The following is a 15,347-nucleotide window of genomic DNA, read 5'->3' on the forward strand; positions in this document are numbered from 1 at the left end:
TTAAAATAAGAAATATGAAATCACATCAGAGCAGTCAATGTTATTTAGTAGTAACAGTGTTAAGTAGAAATACAAAATAATAATGTACCTAATTCAAAAAGTTGAACAAAATATAACCAACATCGTCGCCAGTCACTTCGCATTTTGGTTGTCGGCGTTGGCGCTCTTCTGCTTCCAGGTGATTCGGCTTTCGTAGAAGTCAATCATCATTTCCGGTACGAACTTACGCACCTCCGCAGACGGAACCATCTCCATTTCGTCCGTTTGGTGCCATTTGACGAGAAACAGAAACTGGTCCCCTTCCTGTGTGATACCGACCAGATTTTCGACGGAGTATCCGCGTGCAAATCCGTTGCCGTCGTTGCTATTTCCGTCCGTTTGCTCTTGCACCGATTTCTTGGCCAATTTCTTCTTCGGTGTGATCTTGCGCTTCTTCTCTACGTTCTCTATTTCAACTTTTCCGTCCAACTCTGCACCTTCGTCATCATCCTTTTGGTTAATTTTTACCAATGGCACTTGATGCTTATCGATTGCTTGCTCGCTATCCAAAGGCAACGATGTGGATCGAGGTCGTCCCCGTTTTTTCGGTTTGGCTTCTTTCTCCTGGGAGGATTGCGGAAGCTCATCACATTTCAAATTTCCCTCCACGGATTTCTTCACCGCTTTACTATGACCTCCAACCGCTTGTCCTTGTAAAGAATCAGAAAATTAAAGTTAATGGTTTTTTTTTTGTTGAACTGTGATGTATTACTATCATATACAGGTAACAATATAAACAAATTTCTACATTTTCTTAAAATCCATGAAATTTTGGGCGAAATGTGCGGAATAAGGCAATGCGCGGCACTTTACGATACCTAAGTTTTTTTTAAGTTACAGTCAGCTAGCTAGCTTTCTGTTAGCAGTAGGCGTTTGGACCTGAGTTTAATCATAGTAACCCTAGATAATAAATGAAAAAAAAAAAAATAAATCTTGTCATTCAATGTTCAACTCTCAAACCAAACAGTAGTTCTTTCTACGACAATATACTAAGGCTGTGAACCGTTTCACCAGTTCGTTTAACTATTAGTTAAAATTTGACGTTTCGATAGTTATTTTCTCCTCAAATGGTTAAATTGAACATCGCGGTCGACCCATTTGAGCTTTGACAGTCGAGTAGTTATTTCAGAACAAAGTTGACAGATGATTAGTTATTCTCAAATTCACGGGAGCAGAAAATAACTTTCGAACTGTCAAGTTTAACCATGCTCCAGAGCAGGGTTATTTCTAACCGGAGGGGAAATAACTATCGAGCTGTCAAATTTTAACTAAAAGTTAAACGAACTGGTGAAACGGTTCACAGCCTTAGGCTGTTTTGAGGTTTTGAGCCCAGATTGAAACATTTCCACTGAAATATGTCACGAGTCAACTCTGAAGTAAGCGGTGTAGGAGATGGTGTTCAAGCAACTCACGGAAGGAGAGAATTTCCTCAAGTTACTCATCATAGTCATAGTCTGTCAAGTCTACCCTCAATAGAGCGATTGATCGGCAGAGACAACTGGACAACGTGGAAATTCGCTGTCGAGACGTTCTTAGAACTAGAAGACCTCTGGGAAGTTGTGAAACCAATACCAACCGCTGAAGGAGAAATTATCATTGATGCAACCAAAGATCGCAAGGCTCGCGCAAAAATAATTCTACTTTTGGATCCTGTTAATTACGTTCACGTCAAAGATGCGAAGACGGCCCGCGAGGTATGGGCGAAACTGGAGGCAGCTTTCGAAGATAATGGCCTTACCAGACGAGTAGGATTGCTGAGGAAACTCATTACAAGCAGCCTTTCATCGTGTGATTCTATGGATTCTTACGTCAACGAAATCATCTCTACAGCTCATCAACTACGCGGGGTCGGATTTGAAATATCTGAAGAATGGATTGGGACCCTCTTGTTAGCTGGATTACCCGAAGAATACAAGCCTATGCTGATGGCACTGGAAAATTCCGGTATCCCGATCACTGGCGATAGTATAAAAACAAAATTACTGCAGGAAGTTCATTCATCGTCGGACAAAAAACGCATTTGTAGGTAAGCATGTATACCCGTATAAGCAGAAGCAAGGCGCAAACCATCCAAGGTCAGCTGAGCAGCCGCCGAAGGGACTAAAATGCAAGCACTGCCACAAGTTCGGTCATATCGCAAGAGATTGTAGAAAGAAGAAGGGATCTGCATTTTCTGCGGTATTGTCCACCAACAACGAAGAAGAGGGCGATGCCTGGTATTTTGATTCGGGAGCTTCAGATCATTTTACCAAGGATAAGTATTTATTAACGGAGCAACGACCGGCGACTGGTACAGTATTAGCAGCAGATAAGGCACCGATGAAGATCGAATCATCCGGAATCGTCAAGCTAGCAGCAAAATGTTGTCCAAAAGATCCTCCAATCGAAGTCAACAACGTGAAATACATTCCAGAGATGTCGAATAACTTGCTATCAGTAAGCCAGATTGTCCGTAGAGGCCATGAAGTACATTTCAGCAGAGATGGTGTGAAGGTTATCAATCCAAGTGGAGCAGTAATTGCAACCGGCATTCATGATGTTCGCAAAGGTCTATTCAAGTTCGATGAAGATAAGAGCGCTGGAATGTCCTTAACATGTGTATCATCAAGCATGCAGCTGTGGCATCGAAGGATGGGCCATCTCAACATTTCCAGTTTGAAGCAGCTTAAATCTGGTTTAGCGTCTGGTGTTATGTTCGAAGAAACTGAAATTGAAAATTACGTCGTATGTGCCATGGGAAAACAAACTCGCTTGCCGTTTCCGAAGAAAGGACACAGGGCGGATGAAGTTCTGGAGATTGTTCATTCTGATATCTGTGGACCCATGGAGGAAAAATCACTCGGTGGAAGTCGTTATTATCTATCCTTCACTGATGATAAGACAAGACGAATTTTCATGTATTTTTTGGAACGAAAAAGTGAAGACGAAGTCATGCGAGCATTCAACCAATTCAGGAGTTTTGCTGAAAATCAAACTGGACGAAGGCTGAAAACGTTAAGAACTGATAATGGAAAGGAATTCACAAACAAAGCTTTCCAGAACCTTTTGAAGAAGCATGGTATACGACATCAGACATCTGCTGACTACAATCCAGAACAGAATGGTATGGCTGAGCGCGTTAATCGTACAATTGTGGAGCGAGCGCGCTGCATGTTATTTGAAGCGAAGTTACCGAAAGCTTTTTGGGCAGAAGCAGTAGCAGCGGCTACATATTTGGTAAATCGTTCTCCAACGAAGGGGCACAAGCAAACACCAGAAGAAGCGTGGTCTGGACGAAAACCAGATTTGTCCCGAGTACGTGTGTTTGGATCAAAAGTCATGGTTCACGTTCCTAAGCAAAAGAGAAAGAAATGGGATGCCAAATCAAAAGAAGCTATATTCGTGGGATATGAAGAAGAAACAAAAGCCTATCGTCTATACGATTCCGTTAAGAAGACCATATTCAAGAGTCGAGATGTTCTTTTTATCAATGAGTCAATGGAACGAGATCAAGAAAAAGGCAATAATCTATCAAAACGATCAAGAAATCACAATTTTGTTAGCCTAGATTTTTTAGAAGATATTCCTGTTACTAATTCGAATAATGAACAGCCACTCAATACTGGAGAAGAGAGATTGCAAGTTTCCCATAATGGCGTGATTCCAGACGAACCCGATGATGACGACGAACTGCAAGAATCTGAGGTTTCGCAGTATTTTTCGCAAACAGAAAGCAGTAATGAAGATAGTTCAGACGATTCCAATGACGTGACAATAATGGCGCTCCCTCCACGAACAACTTCAAACCCACCGTTGTCACCGGTGTTGAGGCGCAGTGGACGGGAGCGCGCATTCCCTGGCAAGTATAACGATTATTATCTTCCAAACAAAGGTTTGCCGTCGTACCCAATTACAGATGTATCCCGAGAATCAACCAGTCGTGAGCATCAACAACAGCAGACGAATGAGGAACCACCACCAATCCATGGTTTGAAGGCAGTACGGAACATCAAAGATCCCCGAACTCCAACAGAAGCATTGAACAGTGATGATGCGGAGCTGTGGAGAGCTGCCATGGATGAGGAGTTTCAAGCGCTACTAAAGAATAATACGTGGGATTTAGTTGATTTACCAACCGGTGCGAAAACGATTGGATGCAAGTGGTTATTCAAGACCAAGGTCGATGAAAAAGGGAACGTCGTCCGATACAAAGCAAGGATTGTCGCACAAGGTTTTACTCAAAAGTACGGAGTGGATTATGATGAAGTATTCGCTCCTTTTTTTTTTTTTTTGTTTTTTACAAGGGGGAAATCTGCAAACAGATCCCCTGAGAAGATAACTCAGGGAATGCGGGGATGACGCACCAACGACGACCCGCTAAAACCAGCCTATGCACTGTGCATGAGCAATTCATTTAGAATTGCTCAAGTGGTGAACAGTGCATCGACATGACCCTTGGACTCAGACCCTCATCTCCCCGGAACCACCTTACGGTATTTCTTCGGGAAGGGACCAGTGCATATAGCACAACACGTGTAGCAGAAGTAGCCTAGGCAAACTGCTTCTCCTAGCCGACTTAAACAATGTTACAAGGGACCAGCCTCGGCAGGGCTAATCTATTGTGGTTTCGGATGGGCAGAAGACAGAATTAAAACGGAAAACTCGAAGGAATTACTCTGTAACACGTTTTACTTTAATGGCGTCTCTTTTAATAATTAACAGTGGTAGAAAAACAAAGTCTAAAAGCAAATAAACACAAAGGTGCGCATAGCAACACCAGTAAGGTTGTAGTGGTAGGGTTGCCAGGATTGCTATTCCAACAGCCCTCCTCAATCGCAGCAACTTACCAATCCCGCCTTCGTACGATGGCGACGAAGTGCCGTCGCAGGGAGACCTTTGGTCATCATATCTGCCACTTGGTCCGCTGTTGAAATGTACCGAATACGAATTCGGCCATCCTTCACCAGATCACGTAGGAAGTGATATTTTACGTCGACATGCTTGAGCCGACCGTGATTCTTGCTGTCCTCCGCGATCCTTATTGTCGACTGGTTATCTTCATAGAAGAATACTGGCAGTTTGGCCTCCTTTCCTAAATCCTTGAGAAGTCGAACCAGCCAAATCTCAAAACAAGCCGCTGCACAAAGCGCGTTTAGCTCGGCTTCAGTTGAAGAAAGCGATACTACCTGTTGCTTCCGCGTCATCCAGCCAACACAACATCCAGCTACCTTGAACAAACATCCACTGACTGATCGGCGATCCGCCGGATCATTGGCCCAGTCCGCGTCTGCGAATACTTCAAGTAACGGCGCTTTCGAATCAGCACGATACTCCAGTCCAATGTCCAATGACCCTTTTATGTACCTCAATACACGTTTCAGGTACGACCAGTGCTCATCAGTCGGGCAGCTCTGAAATTGACTGAAAAAATTCACTGCCGCCGATAAGTCCGGTCTCGTTGTAAGTGATGCGTATGTCAGGCAACCGACGAGCTCGCGGTACGGTTGCACCGTGCGCTTCTCCTCTTCACCTCTCGGAAGTTTCAACCGACACTCCATAGGCGTGGATATCGGTTTGCACTCGTCCATCTGGAATCGCCGAAGCAAGTCCTCCAGGTACTGTCGCTGACTCAAACGTAAAACTCCTGTTTCCACATCTCGATCGATGCGGATCCCTAAGAAGCTGTGGATCTCTCCAACATCCGTCATCTCGAACTCTGACGAAAAACAACGCTTCACAGTTTCCACCACCTTCAGGGAAGTTCCGGCCACAATGACGTCGTCAACGTAAAGCACAACGATAACAGTCTCAGTCCCGATCCTACGAGAGTACAGGCAAGGATCATTCGGGCTACTGCTGAAACCTAGCCGGTTCACCATGAACCCGTGAAAACGGTCGTTCCATGATTTCGATGCTTGTTTTAGGCCATATATTGACCTCTGCAGGCGGCACACTTGGTTTGTCCCATCGGTGAATCCCTCAGGCTGAACCATATAGATTTCCTCTTGGAGCTGCCCATTGAGGAACGCCGTTTTGACGTCCATCTGGTGGATCACCATCTTGTCCCTGTTCGCCAAAGCCAGCATCGTCCTTACAGTATCGAGCTTCGCTACTGGTGAGTATGTTTCACAGTAGTCGAATCCGTACCGCTGGCTAAATCCTCTAGCCACTAAGCGAGCTTTATAACGGTCGGGATCACCGTTTACTCCCCGCTTGATCTTAAACACCCACTTACTTGTTATCGGTGTTCGGTTTGCTGGCAGCTTCGCAAGAGTCCAAGTCTGGTTCTTCTGCATTGACGCCATCTCCTCTTCGACAGCCTTCTTCCACAGACACCAGTCTCCTCTCTTCTTCGCCTCTGCAAGTGATCTCGGCACATCCTGAACGTAGGTTACTGCATTGTATGCAAACGCTGCGTAATCTACATCATAGTCTTGCTGCCAAACCGGAGGGCGTCTCTGCCGCTGCGGTCTGCCGGATTCCGCATCCACCGCCGGAACGACCTCTTCATCTTCGCGAAAACTATCGAACTCTTCATCAGACTCTTCTGAAACAGCTCCGTCTGATCCTCCAGCTGAACTACCACTTGCTTCACCGACAGCTTCTGGAGCTTCTTCGGCCACATCATCAGCGGCTACTGGAGGCATCATGACCACACTAGATGATTGCTTCGGTTTCACATTCACTTGACCACTCTCCTCCTCCGCGAAATCCACGTCACGAGCATGAACAATCTTCTTCGATTTCGGGTTCCATATACGGTAGCCATTATGGGCGTACCCAACGAAAACACCCTTCCAGGTCTTCGAGTCGATCTTCTTCCTCAACTCTTTCGGTACATGGACGTAAGCAGTGCACCCAAATGCTCGTAGCTTCGACACGTCCGGCTTCTTACCCTCCCACAGCAGGTAGGGAGTCACACCATCACCAATCGCACGAGACGGGCTTCGGTTAACCAAGTACGTTGCCGTCTGAATCGCGGGCGCCCAAAAACGCTTTTCCACTCCCGAGTCCTCGAGCATTGACCGCGTACGCTCCACTAGTGTGCGGTTCATCCGCTCGCTAACCCCGTTTTGTTCGGGTGTATGCGGAACCGTCCACTCAACATCAATCCCCTTTCGCCGACAGAATTCGTCAAACTCACGGCTGCGGTACTCTCCCCCATTGTCACACCGCAAACGGCTCACTTTCACGCCGAACTTCGCTGTGACCAACGCTTCATATTGTTGGAACAGTTCGAACACTTCACTTTTGTTCTTCATCAAGAAGGTCATCGTAAAATGACTCCAGTCATCGATAAAGGTGACAAAATAGTTCACTCCTCCAACACCGACAGGAGTTACCGGCCCGCAAACGTCGGAATGGATTAACTCCAGCACACGCGACGATCGCTTCTCGTTACGCTCCGGAAACGGTTTCCGGGTCTGTTTTCCCGCGACACACGGCTCGCACACAACACTTTTGTCCATTTTTGCACTGGTCAGCTCGAGTCCGGAAACCATACCGCCGGAAATCAGTTTCTCGAGACTTCGCGCGTTCAAATGACCGAATCTGCGATGCCATAATTCCAATCGCTTCGGAATCAGTCCACACGTCATCAAGGAGTCACTCGCACTACGTTTGTCCGTGTAAAAATCGAGACGATACAACTTACCGGAACGCGAGCCCATCGCGACAACTTCCGATCCGCGATGAATCACCACTCGGCCCTTTTCATAAGTTACTCTCATCCCTGCTTCGTCAACCTTCACCACAGAGAAAAGGTTACAGCGCGACTCAGGCACGAACAACACATTTTTCACCGTGCATTCCACTCCCATACCGTTAACATTGGCCACCACCTTAACGGTACCAACATGTTTGGCAACTATCGATTCACCATGTTTCGCGACCGCAATCTCGACCGGACACTTTAGCGGCTTCAGAGTTTCGAACAATGCTCTGTCATTCACGATGTGGTCGGAGCATCCCGAATCGATGAACCACTGTACACGGGATTCTTCGGGAAACACCCTCACTTCATTGTCGCCACTACTAGCAGCAAAACAAACACCGCTCGGCCCAGCCTCTGCTGAGTGCGCTTTCGGGGAATACTTCTCGCGAAATTTCTCATCACTTTTCGCTTTCTTTTTCGTGGGACACTCGGACAACTTATGCCCCTCTTTCTTACAACCGAAGCACTTGAACTTTTTATTCGGCTGCTTTGAGCCCACGAAAACAGCTGATTCCTTACCCCCCTGGTCACTACACATACCCTTCCGCTTGGTTTCTTCGTCCAAGAGGCGGCATTTCACGAATTCCATATTCAAATGCGCCTCTGGCATCGTTTCCAACGCGGTGACGACGGTATCGAACGAAGGACCCAAAGTGAGCAAAAGATGGCAAATCACATCTAGTTCTTCCATCTCTGCTCCCGTACCGCGGTACTCACGCACTAACCGATCGAAACGAAGAAAATGATCCTGCAATGGACCACCGTCGTGTCGCAGAGCCAGCATCTGTCGCTTCAGGTGCATGCGGCTGGCGATGCTCCGTCGCTCGAACACTCTACTCAACGCAGACCAAATCTCTTTCGGTGTGCGTTTTCCCTGCACAAACTCCAACTGGGAGTCGTGTATTCGGGAAATGATCAAACTTTTGCACTTCTTTTCCTTCTTCAGCCACTTGGCTCGATCCCGTTCTTTCTGCTGCTTCACTTCCTGCGTATCACCGGGTTCTTCTTTTAGCGCCTCCACGTCAGCAACATCAGCTTCAACGCATTCCAGCAGGTCGTGCTCTTCTAACAGCACCTGCATTCGGAATTTCCACGACGCGAAATTCGACCCGTCGAACAGCGGCAACCCAACTAACATTCACTCATTTAAGAAACACCATTATGGCAGTTTTATTCAGCATAATGTTTAATAACATTTTAATAATTTTCATGGCCAACCTTTGTTCAGGCGTTGTTCACACAAATCTGGAGAAACTTTAAAGCATGTCGTCGAATTCCAACTTTATTTTTCAGCTTTTAAATCGTTTTACAAACATTTAGTTCAGCTTTTATACGACTGGTCCAAAAATAATTAAAAACAAATAAAAAACAAAAAAATATTTTTCAGGCGCTTCAATTTAAATGTAGTGTACACAATTATCATGATATGACAACCATATTTAAAAATCACCTGGATACTAGATTCGAACTCGAGACCTTCCTATCGTCAGCGGTATGCCTTGCCATCTGCGCCATCCTAGAATTGATGAATGAATCGTCCAGTGCAAAGTATAAACCTCTCATAGCTGAATATTAATCTTGTTTGAGCTTCTATTCGACATCGTCTAATCAACACATGGTACGCTAATCAACAACTGAACAAGCATATTATTCAGCTGCTGTTTAGTGCTGATCCAAGCTGAGTTCAGTCGGCTATTTTAAGCGCACAGTGAGAAAATTTATGTCAATGATGGTCAAAAATAATGTTTATTCACACAAAGTGAAATCAGTCTGGAATGATTAAGGTGAATATGCATCGAAGCCAAACCTCAAATTTTCAAGAGCACAAATCTAGAGAACCAGACTGCGCAGCGATTCGAGCTGAAAACCTAATCGATTGGTCACACGCTGGTGGTGACCAATCGATAAAGTTTTCAGCTTGAACGGATGTTTAGTTCTCTAGATTTATGTTCTTGAAAATTTGAGGTTTGGCTTCGATGCATCTTCACCTTAATCTAATTTCTTATAATTTTAAGTTTGTTCAAAACTTCAATTTTAATGATATATTAACTTAAATTGAAATTCATTTATTTCATGAATTATATTTGTATTAATTAATTATATTATTGATTTGTATTTTTCATAAACCTATTATGCATATATTTAAATCATTTGAAGTGTTCTGAAGACTATGCGCCTGAATAGAAAAATGTTCGAATATCTTGACGCATGAGATTTTTTTCAGAAATGGCCAAGTAAATCATTTTTCTTAGATCGCACTATTCAGTTGGGAAGAAATGTCATTTTTAATGTAGCTCGGTATAGATATTTATTTAATCAATTCTGTCAAAGAAATGTCCACTTTTATTGTACGGCACAACATCCCGAGCAGGCAAAAAAAGCTTAGCAATAGCTAATTATAATATGGATAGCAGAAAGTGATAATAACCTGAGAGATCTGGAAACGATATCTAAAATTAACTACATACTGAAATCAAACAAAATTTTGATGTTGTCTTCAGATCTTTTATGTCAATCAAGTCAATATCACGCTTTGTTTGTCAGTACTTCGCTCCTACTAGGAATACTTAGCTCAAATGTTTGTTTTTCAAAATAATCCTACATTTCTGGAGGCTGACCATGTTTATTTTCTGAACGACTATTCAAAAAGTTTTGAGAAAGCATAAGTTATAAGCTTTGAAATGCATTCGGAACTCAACACGCGTTTCGGATATTTTGTCCATTTTATGAAATTTTGCTATAGTGTGATCGCTTTTACAAGGCTTATTTATTACTGAACAATGTGTTTGTTAATCGTCATTTTAGCCTCTATTGGATCAACTGTTCTTATAATATACCGAAGCTGAATTAGGATTTTATAAGATACTTATTCAGCTCTTATTCATGCTTATGTTAAACATGTGGAAATAGCTGAAGTGCGATGCAAGTAAAACGTTAGTTCGTCTTCTGAATATCCTTTTATACATATACAATTGTTAAGTGGAATATTGGCTTTTTAATTAGGGGAAACATGTCTTGTTCAGCTCATTAGTAAAACAATATTGAATAGTCGAATGAGAATCTTTGGAAACGTTTAATAAGTGGCGATTCAACTTTTGTTCATTCTAATGCATAACGTTGAACATTGATCTAAGTTTGTGTTAAAAAAGCACCTTCTCAGTTCTTTATAGAGCAAAATTTTTATTTAGCTGTCATTACCATTATTGAACAATAATTAAACATGCATGCTTGTTAGTGGCTCTGAATTGTTAGTTGGGAAGTGAAAACGTTCCACACGGTCTTCCTCGGCCATCGCGAACACTACTTTCACTGTTAACCCGTAAACCGTTTCGGAAACGACCTGGGCCCATAACCTATTGTGGTTTCGGATGGGCAGAAGACAGAATTAAAACGGAAAACTCGAAGGAATTACTCTGTAACACGTTTTACTTTAATGGCGTCTCTTTTAATAATTAACAGTGGTAGAAAAACAAAGTCTAAAAGCAAATAAACACAAAGGTGCGCATAGCAACACCAGTAAGGTTGTAGTGGTAGGGTTGCCAGGATTGCTATTCCAACATAATCCTCTGCAGCCAACTCTTGGTCGGCGCGCCAGTATTCGCTCCTGTGGCCAAACAAGTTACGTTCCGCATGTTGCTGAGTATTGCTAGCCATAGAAAGATGTATGTGAAGCACGTAGATGTTAAAACAGCTTATCTTAATGGACAACTGGAGGAAACTATATATATGCGGCAACCTGAAGAATACAGCACTGGATCCGAGCGCAAAGTTTGTCGATTAAGGAGGAGTTTATATGGATTGAAACAATCGGCGAGGGTCTGGAACAGAAAAGTCGATTCAGTATTCAAGATGTTAGGTTTCAAACAGTGTCGAACTGATCAATGTTTGTACAAGCGCAAGACTACAGGAGGAGAGACAGAATTTATTCTGATTTACGTTGATGACATGATTATTATTACAGCAACTGAAGAGGAATTTGTGTCGATCTACAACCAGCTTGAGAAGAACTTTGCCGTTACAAATCTAGGAGACGTACGAAGTTTTCTGGGAATTGAGGTAGAGAAAGACAATGAAGGATACAAACTCAATCAGCAAGCATACATTCGCAAGTTAACCGAAAGATTCAATTTGCAAAATGCGAAGCCGTCCAAAGTTCCAATGGACATAAGCTATTTACAGGAGAAGGAGGAGAGAGAACCGTTATCTAGCAATTCGCGATATCTTAGCCTTATCGGAGGTCTCCTGTATATAGCAGTGCAAACCAGACCGGATATATCCGTAAGCGTTTCGTTACTGGCTCAGAAATCAAGTTCACCGAGTCAACAGGATTGGAATGAAGCGAAGAAGGTACTGAGATATTTGTATGCAACAAGAGATTATAAGCTGAAGCTGAGATCATCACGAGAGAACCTATGCATGTACGTTGATGCTGACTACGCAGGAGATTGCAGAGACAGAAAGTCGAATTCCGGGTACCTAATCAAATATGGAGGAGGAGTTATTGCTTGGGGTTCGAGAAAACAGACAGGCGTAGCTTTGAGTTCAACAGAAGCTGAATTTATTTCCCTTGCTGAAGGATGCCAAGAATTAATTTGGACTAAGCGACTGTTGGAAGAAATTGTTGAAGAAGATATTGGACCAATCACCGTATTTGAAGATAATCAAAGTTGTATAAAACTCGTCGAAGGTGACCGAATCGAACGCAGGAGCAAACACATTGATGTACGATATTTCTTTGTGAGAGATCTGCAGCAAAAAGAAGTCATCAAGATGAAATATTGTCCAACCGAAACAATGCTGGCAGATATTCTTATGAAGCCTCTGCAACGTGTACGTTTGGAGCAAATACGAAAGATGATCGGAATACTACCAGATCCAATCGAGGAGGAGTGTTAGCAGTAGGCGTTTGGACCTGAGTTTAATCATAGTAACCCTAGATAATAAATGAAAAAAATAAATCTTGTCATTCAATGTTCAACTCTCAAACCAAACAGTAGTTCTATCTACGACAATATACTAAGGCTGTGAACCGTTTCACCAGTTCGTTTAACTTTTAGTTAAAATTTGACAGCTCGATAGTTATTTCCCCTCCGGTTAGAAATAACCCTGCTCTGGAGCATGGTTAAACTTGACAGTTCGAAAGTTATTTTCTGCTCCCGTGAATTTGAGAATAACTAATCATCTGTCAACTTTGTTCTGAAATAACTACTCGACTGTCAAAGCTCAAATGGGTCGACCGCGATGTTCAATTTAACCATTTGAGGAGAAAATAACTATCGAAACGTCAAATTTTAACTAATAGTTAAACGAACTGGTGAAACGGTTCACAGCCTAAGACTTTCCTTTACTTGAAGCAATGCACGTGTTCACTAATAAGAAACTCATGATTCATTTGAATCGAGGCATAAATAACTGAGACATAATGCTCTGACGTTGACTATTTTGTATGGAAAATCGAAAAAGTTACAAATGCCCAGTACTGTAACTTTCTGAGGATTGGTTTGCTGAAAAACGATGCATTCTGGGAAACGGTTTTCTAGGGAATGTTAAAAGATCGCTTACTTACCTGATCTTCTTTTAGGCTCATTCGCCTGCTTCGTCTCCTTATCATCCGTTTTCTCAACGCTTGCATTTTGTCCTCGCGGATCGATTGCCTGTTCGCTTTCCGAAGGCAATGATTTGGTCGAACGTTTTCCACGTTTTTTCGGTTGAGCTTCTTTCCCCTGGGCGGATTGTTGCGAAAACTCGTCACGTTGTGGATTTTCCTCTACCGCTTTTTCTGGTTTTATCACCGCCTCGGTACCGTCAGCTTCAACCTGTTGTTCCGGTGGAGCCTCAAGAGATTTCTTGCCCGCCTTTCTTGTGGGTTTTTTCTCAACCTTTACCACTGGTCCTGGACTATCGATTACCTGTTCGTTATCCGATGGCAGCGATTTGGTCGAGCGTCGTCCAGGCTTATTCGATTGAGGTCCTACCTCCTGGTGGAACTGCTTTAGCAGCGCGTCACATTTCAGATTCCGCTCCGGTTCCCACGTATTTTCCGACTCGTCGCAGCCGGTCCACTTAATCAGATACTGAACCACGCCTCGTCGGGTGCGTTTATCCAGAATCTTTTCGACCACGTATTGTTCTTCGTTTGCCATTGTGCGTTAATGGATGCTTTCAATAGGAAGCAACAGTTTGTGACTAATTTCAATATATCAATTTAGAACGATTTTGAAAATTTTATCATTGAAAAAGCCTTCCACAAAGTTTTCAGTAGCACTTCTTCTTCTTCTTCTTCTCTCTGCTTCGAACTGCCAGACTTAGCAGTTCTGGTGATAGGGCCAGTCGGGTCGACTATATGCCCTGCCTAATTGTTATCCGGGAGCCGGAAGTGATTTACAGATTCATCTTAATGAGTCGTACAAACTCAGCAATTTCTTTGTAGATTTCTAGGTCTTTTGATTTGAATGCATCCGATAGTGATCCAAATTTATTATCGAAGCTATAATTCATTCTGCGTATCCCGTACTTAGGACAATGTAGAATGACGTGTTCTGCAGTTTCTGCTACTTGACACCAATCGCAATCAGCATCCGAAACAATCTTCATCCTTGCTAGCCAGAATCTCGAGTAATCGTGGCCAGACATCAATCTATTGATGAGTCTGACCTCTCGACCATTGAACTGGATTTTGTTGTACCATGGGGTGGAAGAGAAGGTCTGCTGTATTTGGTAAAACGTTTTGCCTTTTTCTAGCGAACACGTATGATACCATTCTGCTGTCTGTAGGTCCAATTGCCGTTTGAAGTGCAGATGGGCATCCTTTTGGAGTAATTTGTTGTCGATTGTATTGCTCGATGAAAGTCCTGCTTTTGCTAATTGGTCGGCAACTTCGTTGCCCAATATTCCAACGTGGCTTGGTATCCATTGAATGGAAGTGTTCCATTTTGAGCAAATTGTAAGGATATCTATAACTATATCCTCACCTCTTTTATCCTCCAACGCATTTTGCAGAATTATGCATGCTGATCTAGAGTCAGTATAAATGACGAAGTTTCCCAATTGCAATGCGTCAATAAGACTAGTAGCCTTTTCTATTGCGATCAGTTCAGCTGACGTAATGCTAGTTTCAGTGACCAGTCTATAGTGAAATCGTTGTTTGGAGCCTTCGATGAATATTCCTATCCCGCACACATTACTTTCCTTGGACGCATCGGTAAATATACGACCTCGTCCTCTGAATTTACCATTCATGATGAAAAGAGCCATCTGCTTGAGTTTCACTGGATTAGTGTTAGTCTTGGAGTCGACCAGGCCATCTATGTGGGGCGCCACATCTACGTCTACGTTGATTCTCAGCGACTTTTCCTTACAGATACTGTGGAAAGTTTCACGGTGTTTCAAAAACAGCTGTTCCATATATGAGTAACGTTCCCACCCAAGTAACCACAAGCATTATACCATTGCATTAATTTGGTCGAAAGTCAACATTTTTTGCATTAATAATGTTATCATGCATTTATTCAATAACTGTCAAGCAATGATGCATTTGATTAACATTATAAATGCTTTGTAGCATTATTTTAATATAGCATTATGCTAAGCGTTTAGAGTGAATATACAGTTATGC

At 43.1% G+C, this 15,347-nt stretch overlaps 1 protein-coding gene across 1 annotated transcript; it reads right to left on the minus strand.

Moving 5' to 3' along the window:
• Nucleotides 1-14,015, minus strand: LOC5568287 (chromo domain-containing protein cec-1). Its single transcript, XM_001652114.2, has 2 exons — nt 13,299-14,015; nt 1-689 (listed from the first exon to the last, which is right to left on the minus strand). Exons 1-2 carry the CDS (start codon nt 13,873-13,875, stop codon nt 133-135), a joined length of 1,134 nt encoding a protein of 377 aa, XP_001652164.1. The 5' UTR covers nt 13,876-14,015; the 3' UTR covers nt 1-132.
• Between the last annotated feature and the right edge of the window lie 1,332 nt (nt 14,016-15,347).

Source organism: Aedes aegypti, chromosome 2, assembly GCF_002204515.2.
Source record: "Aedes aegypti strain LVP_AGWG chromosome 2, AaegL5.0 Primary Assembly, whole genome shotgun sequence".
Taxonomy (NCBI): Eukaryota; Metazoa; Arthropoda; class Insecta; order Diptera; family Culicidae; genus Aedes; species Aedes aegypti.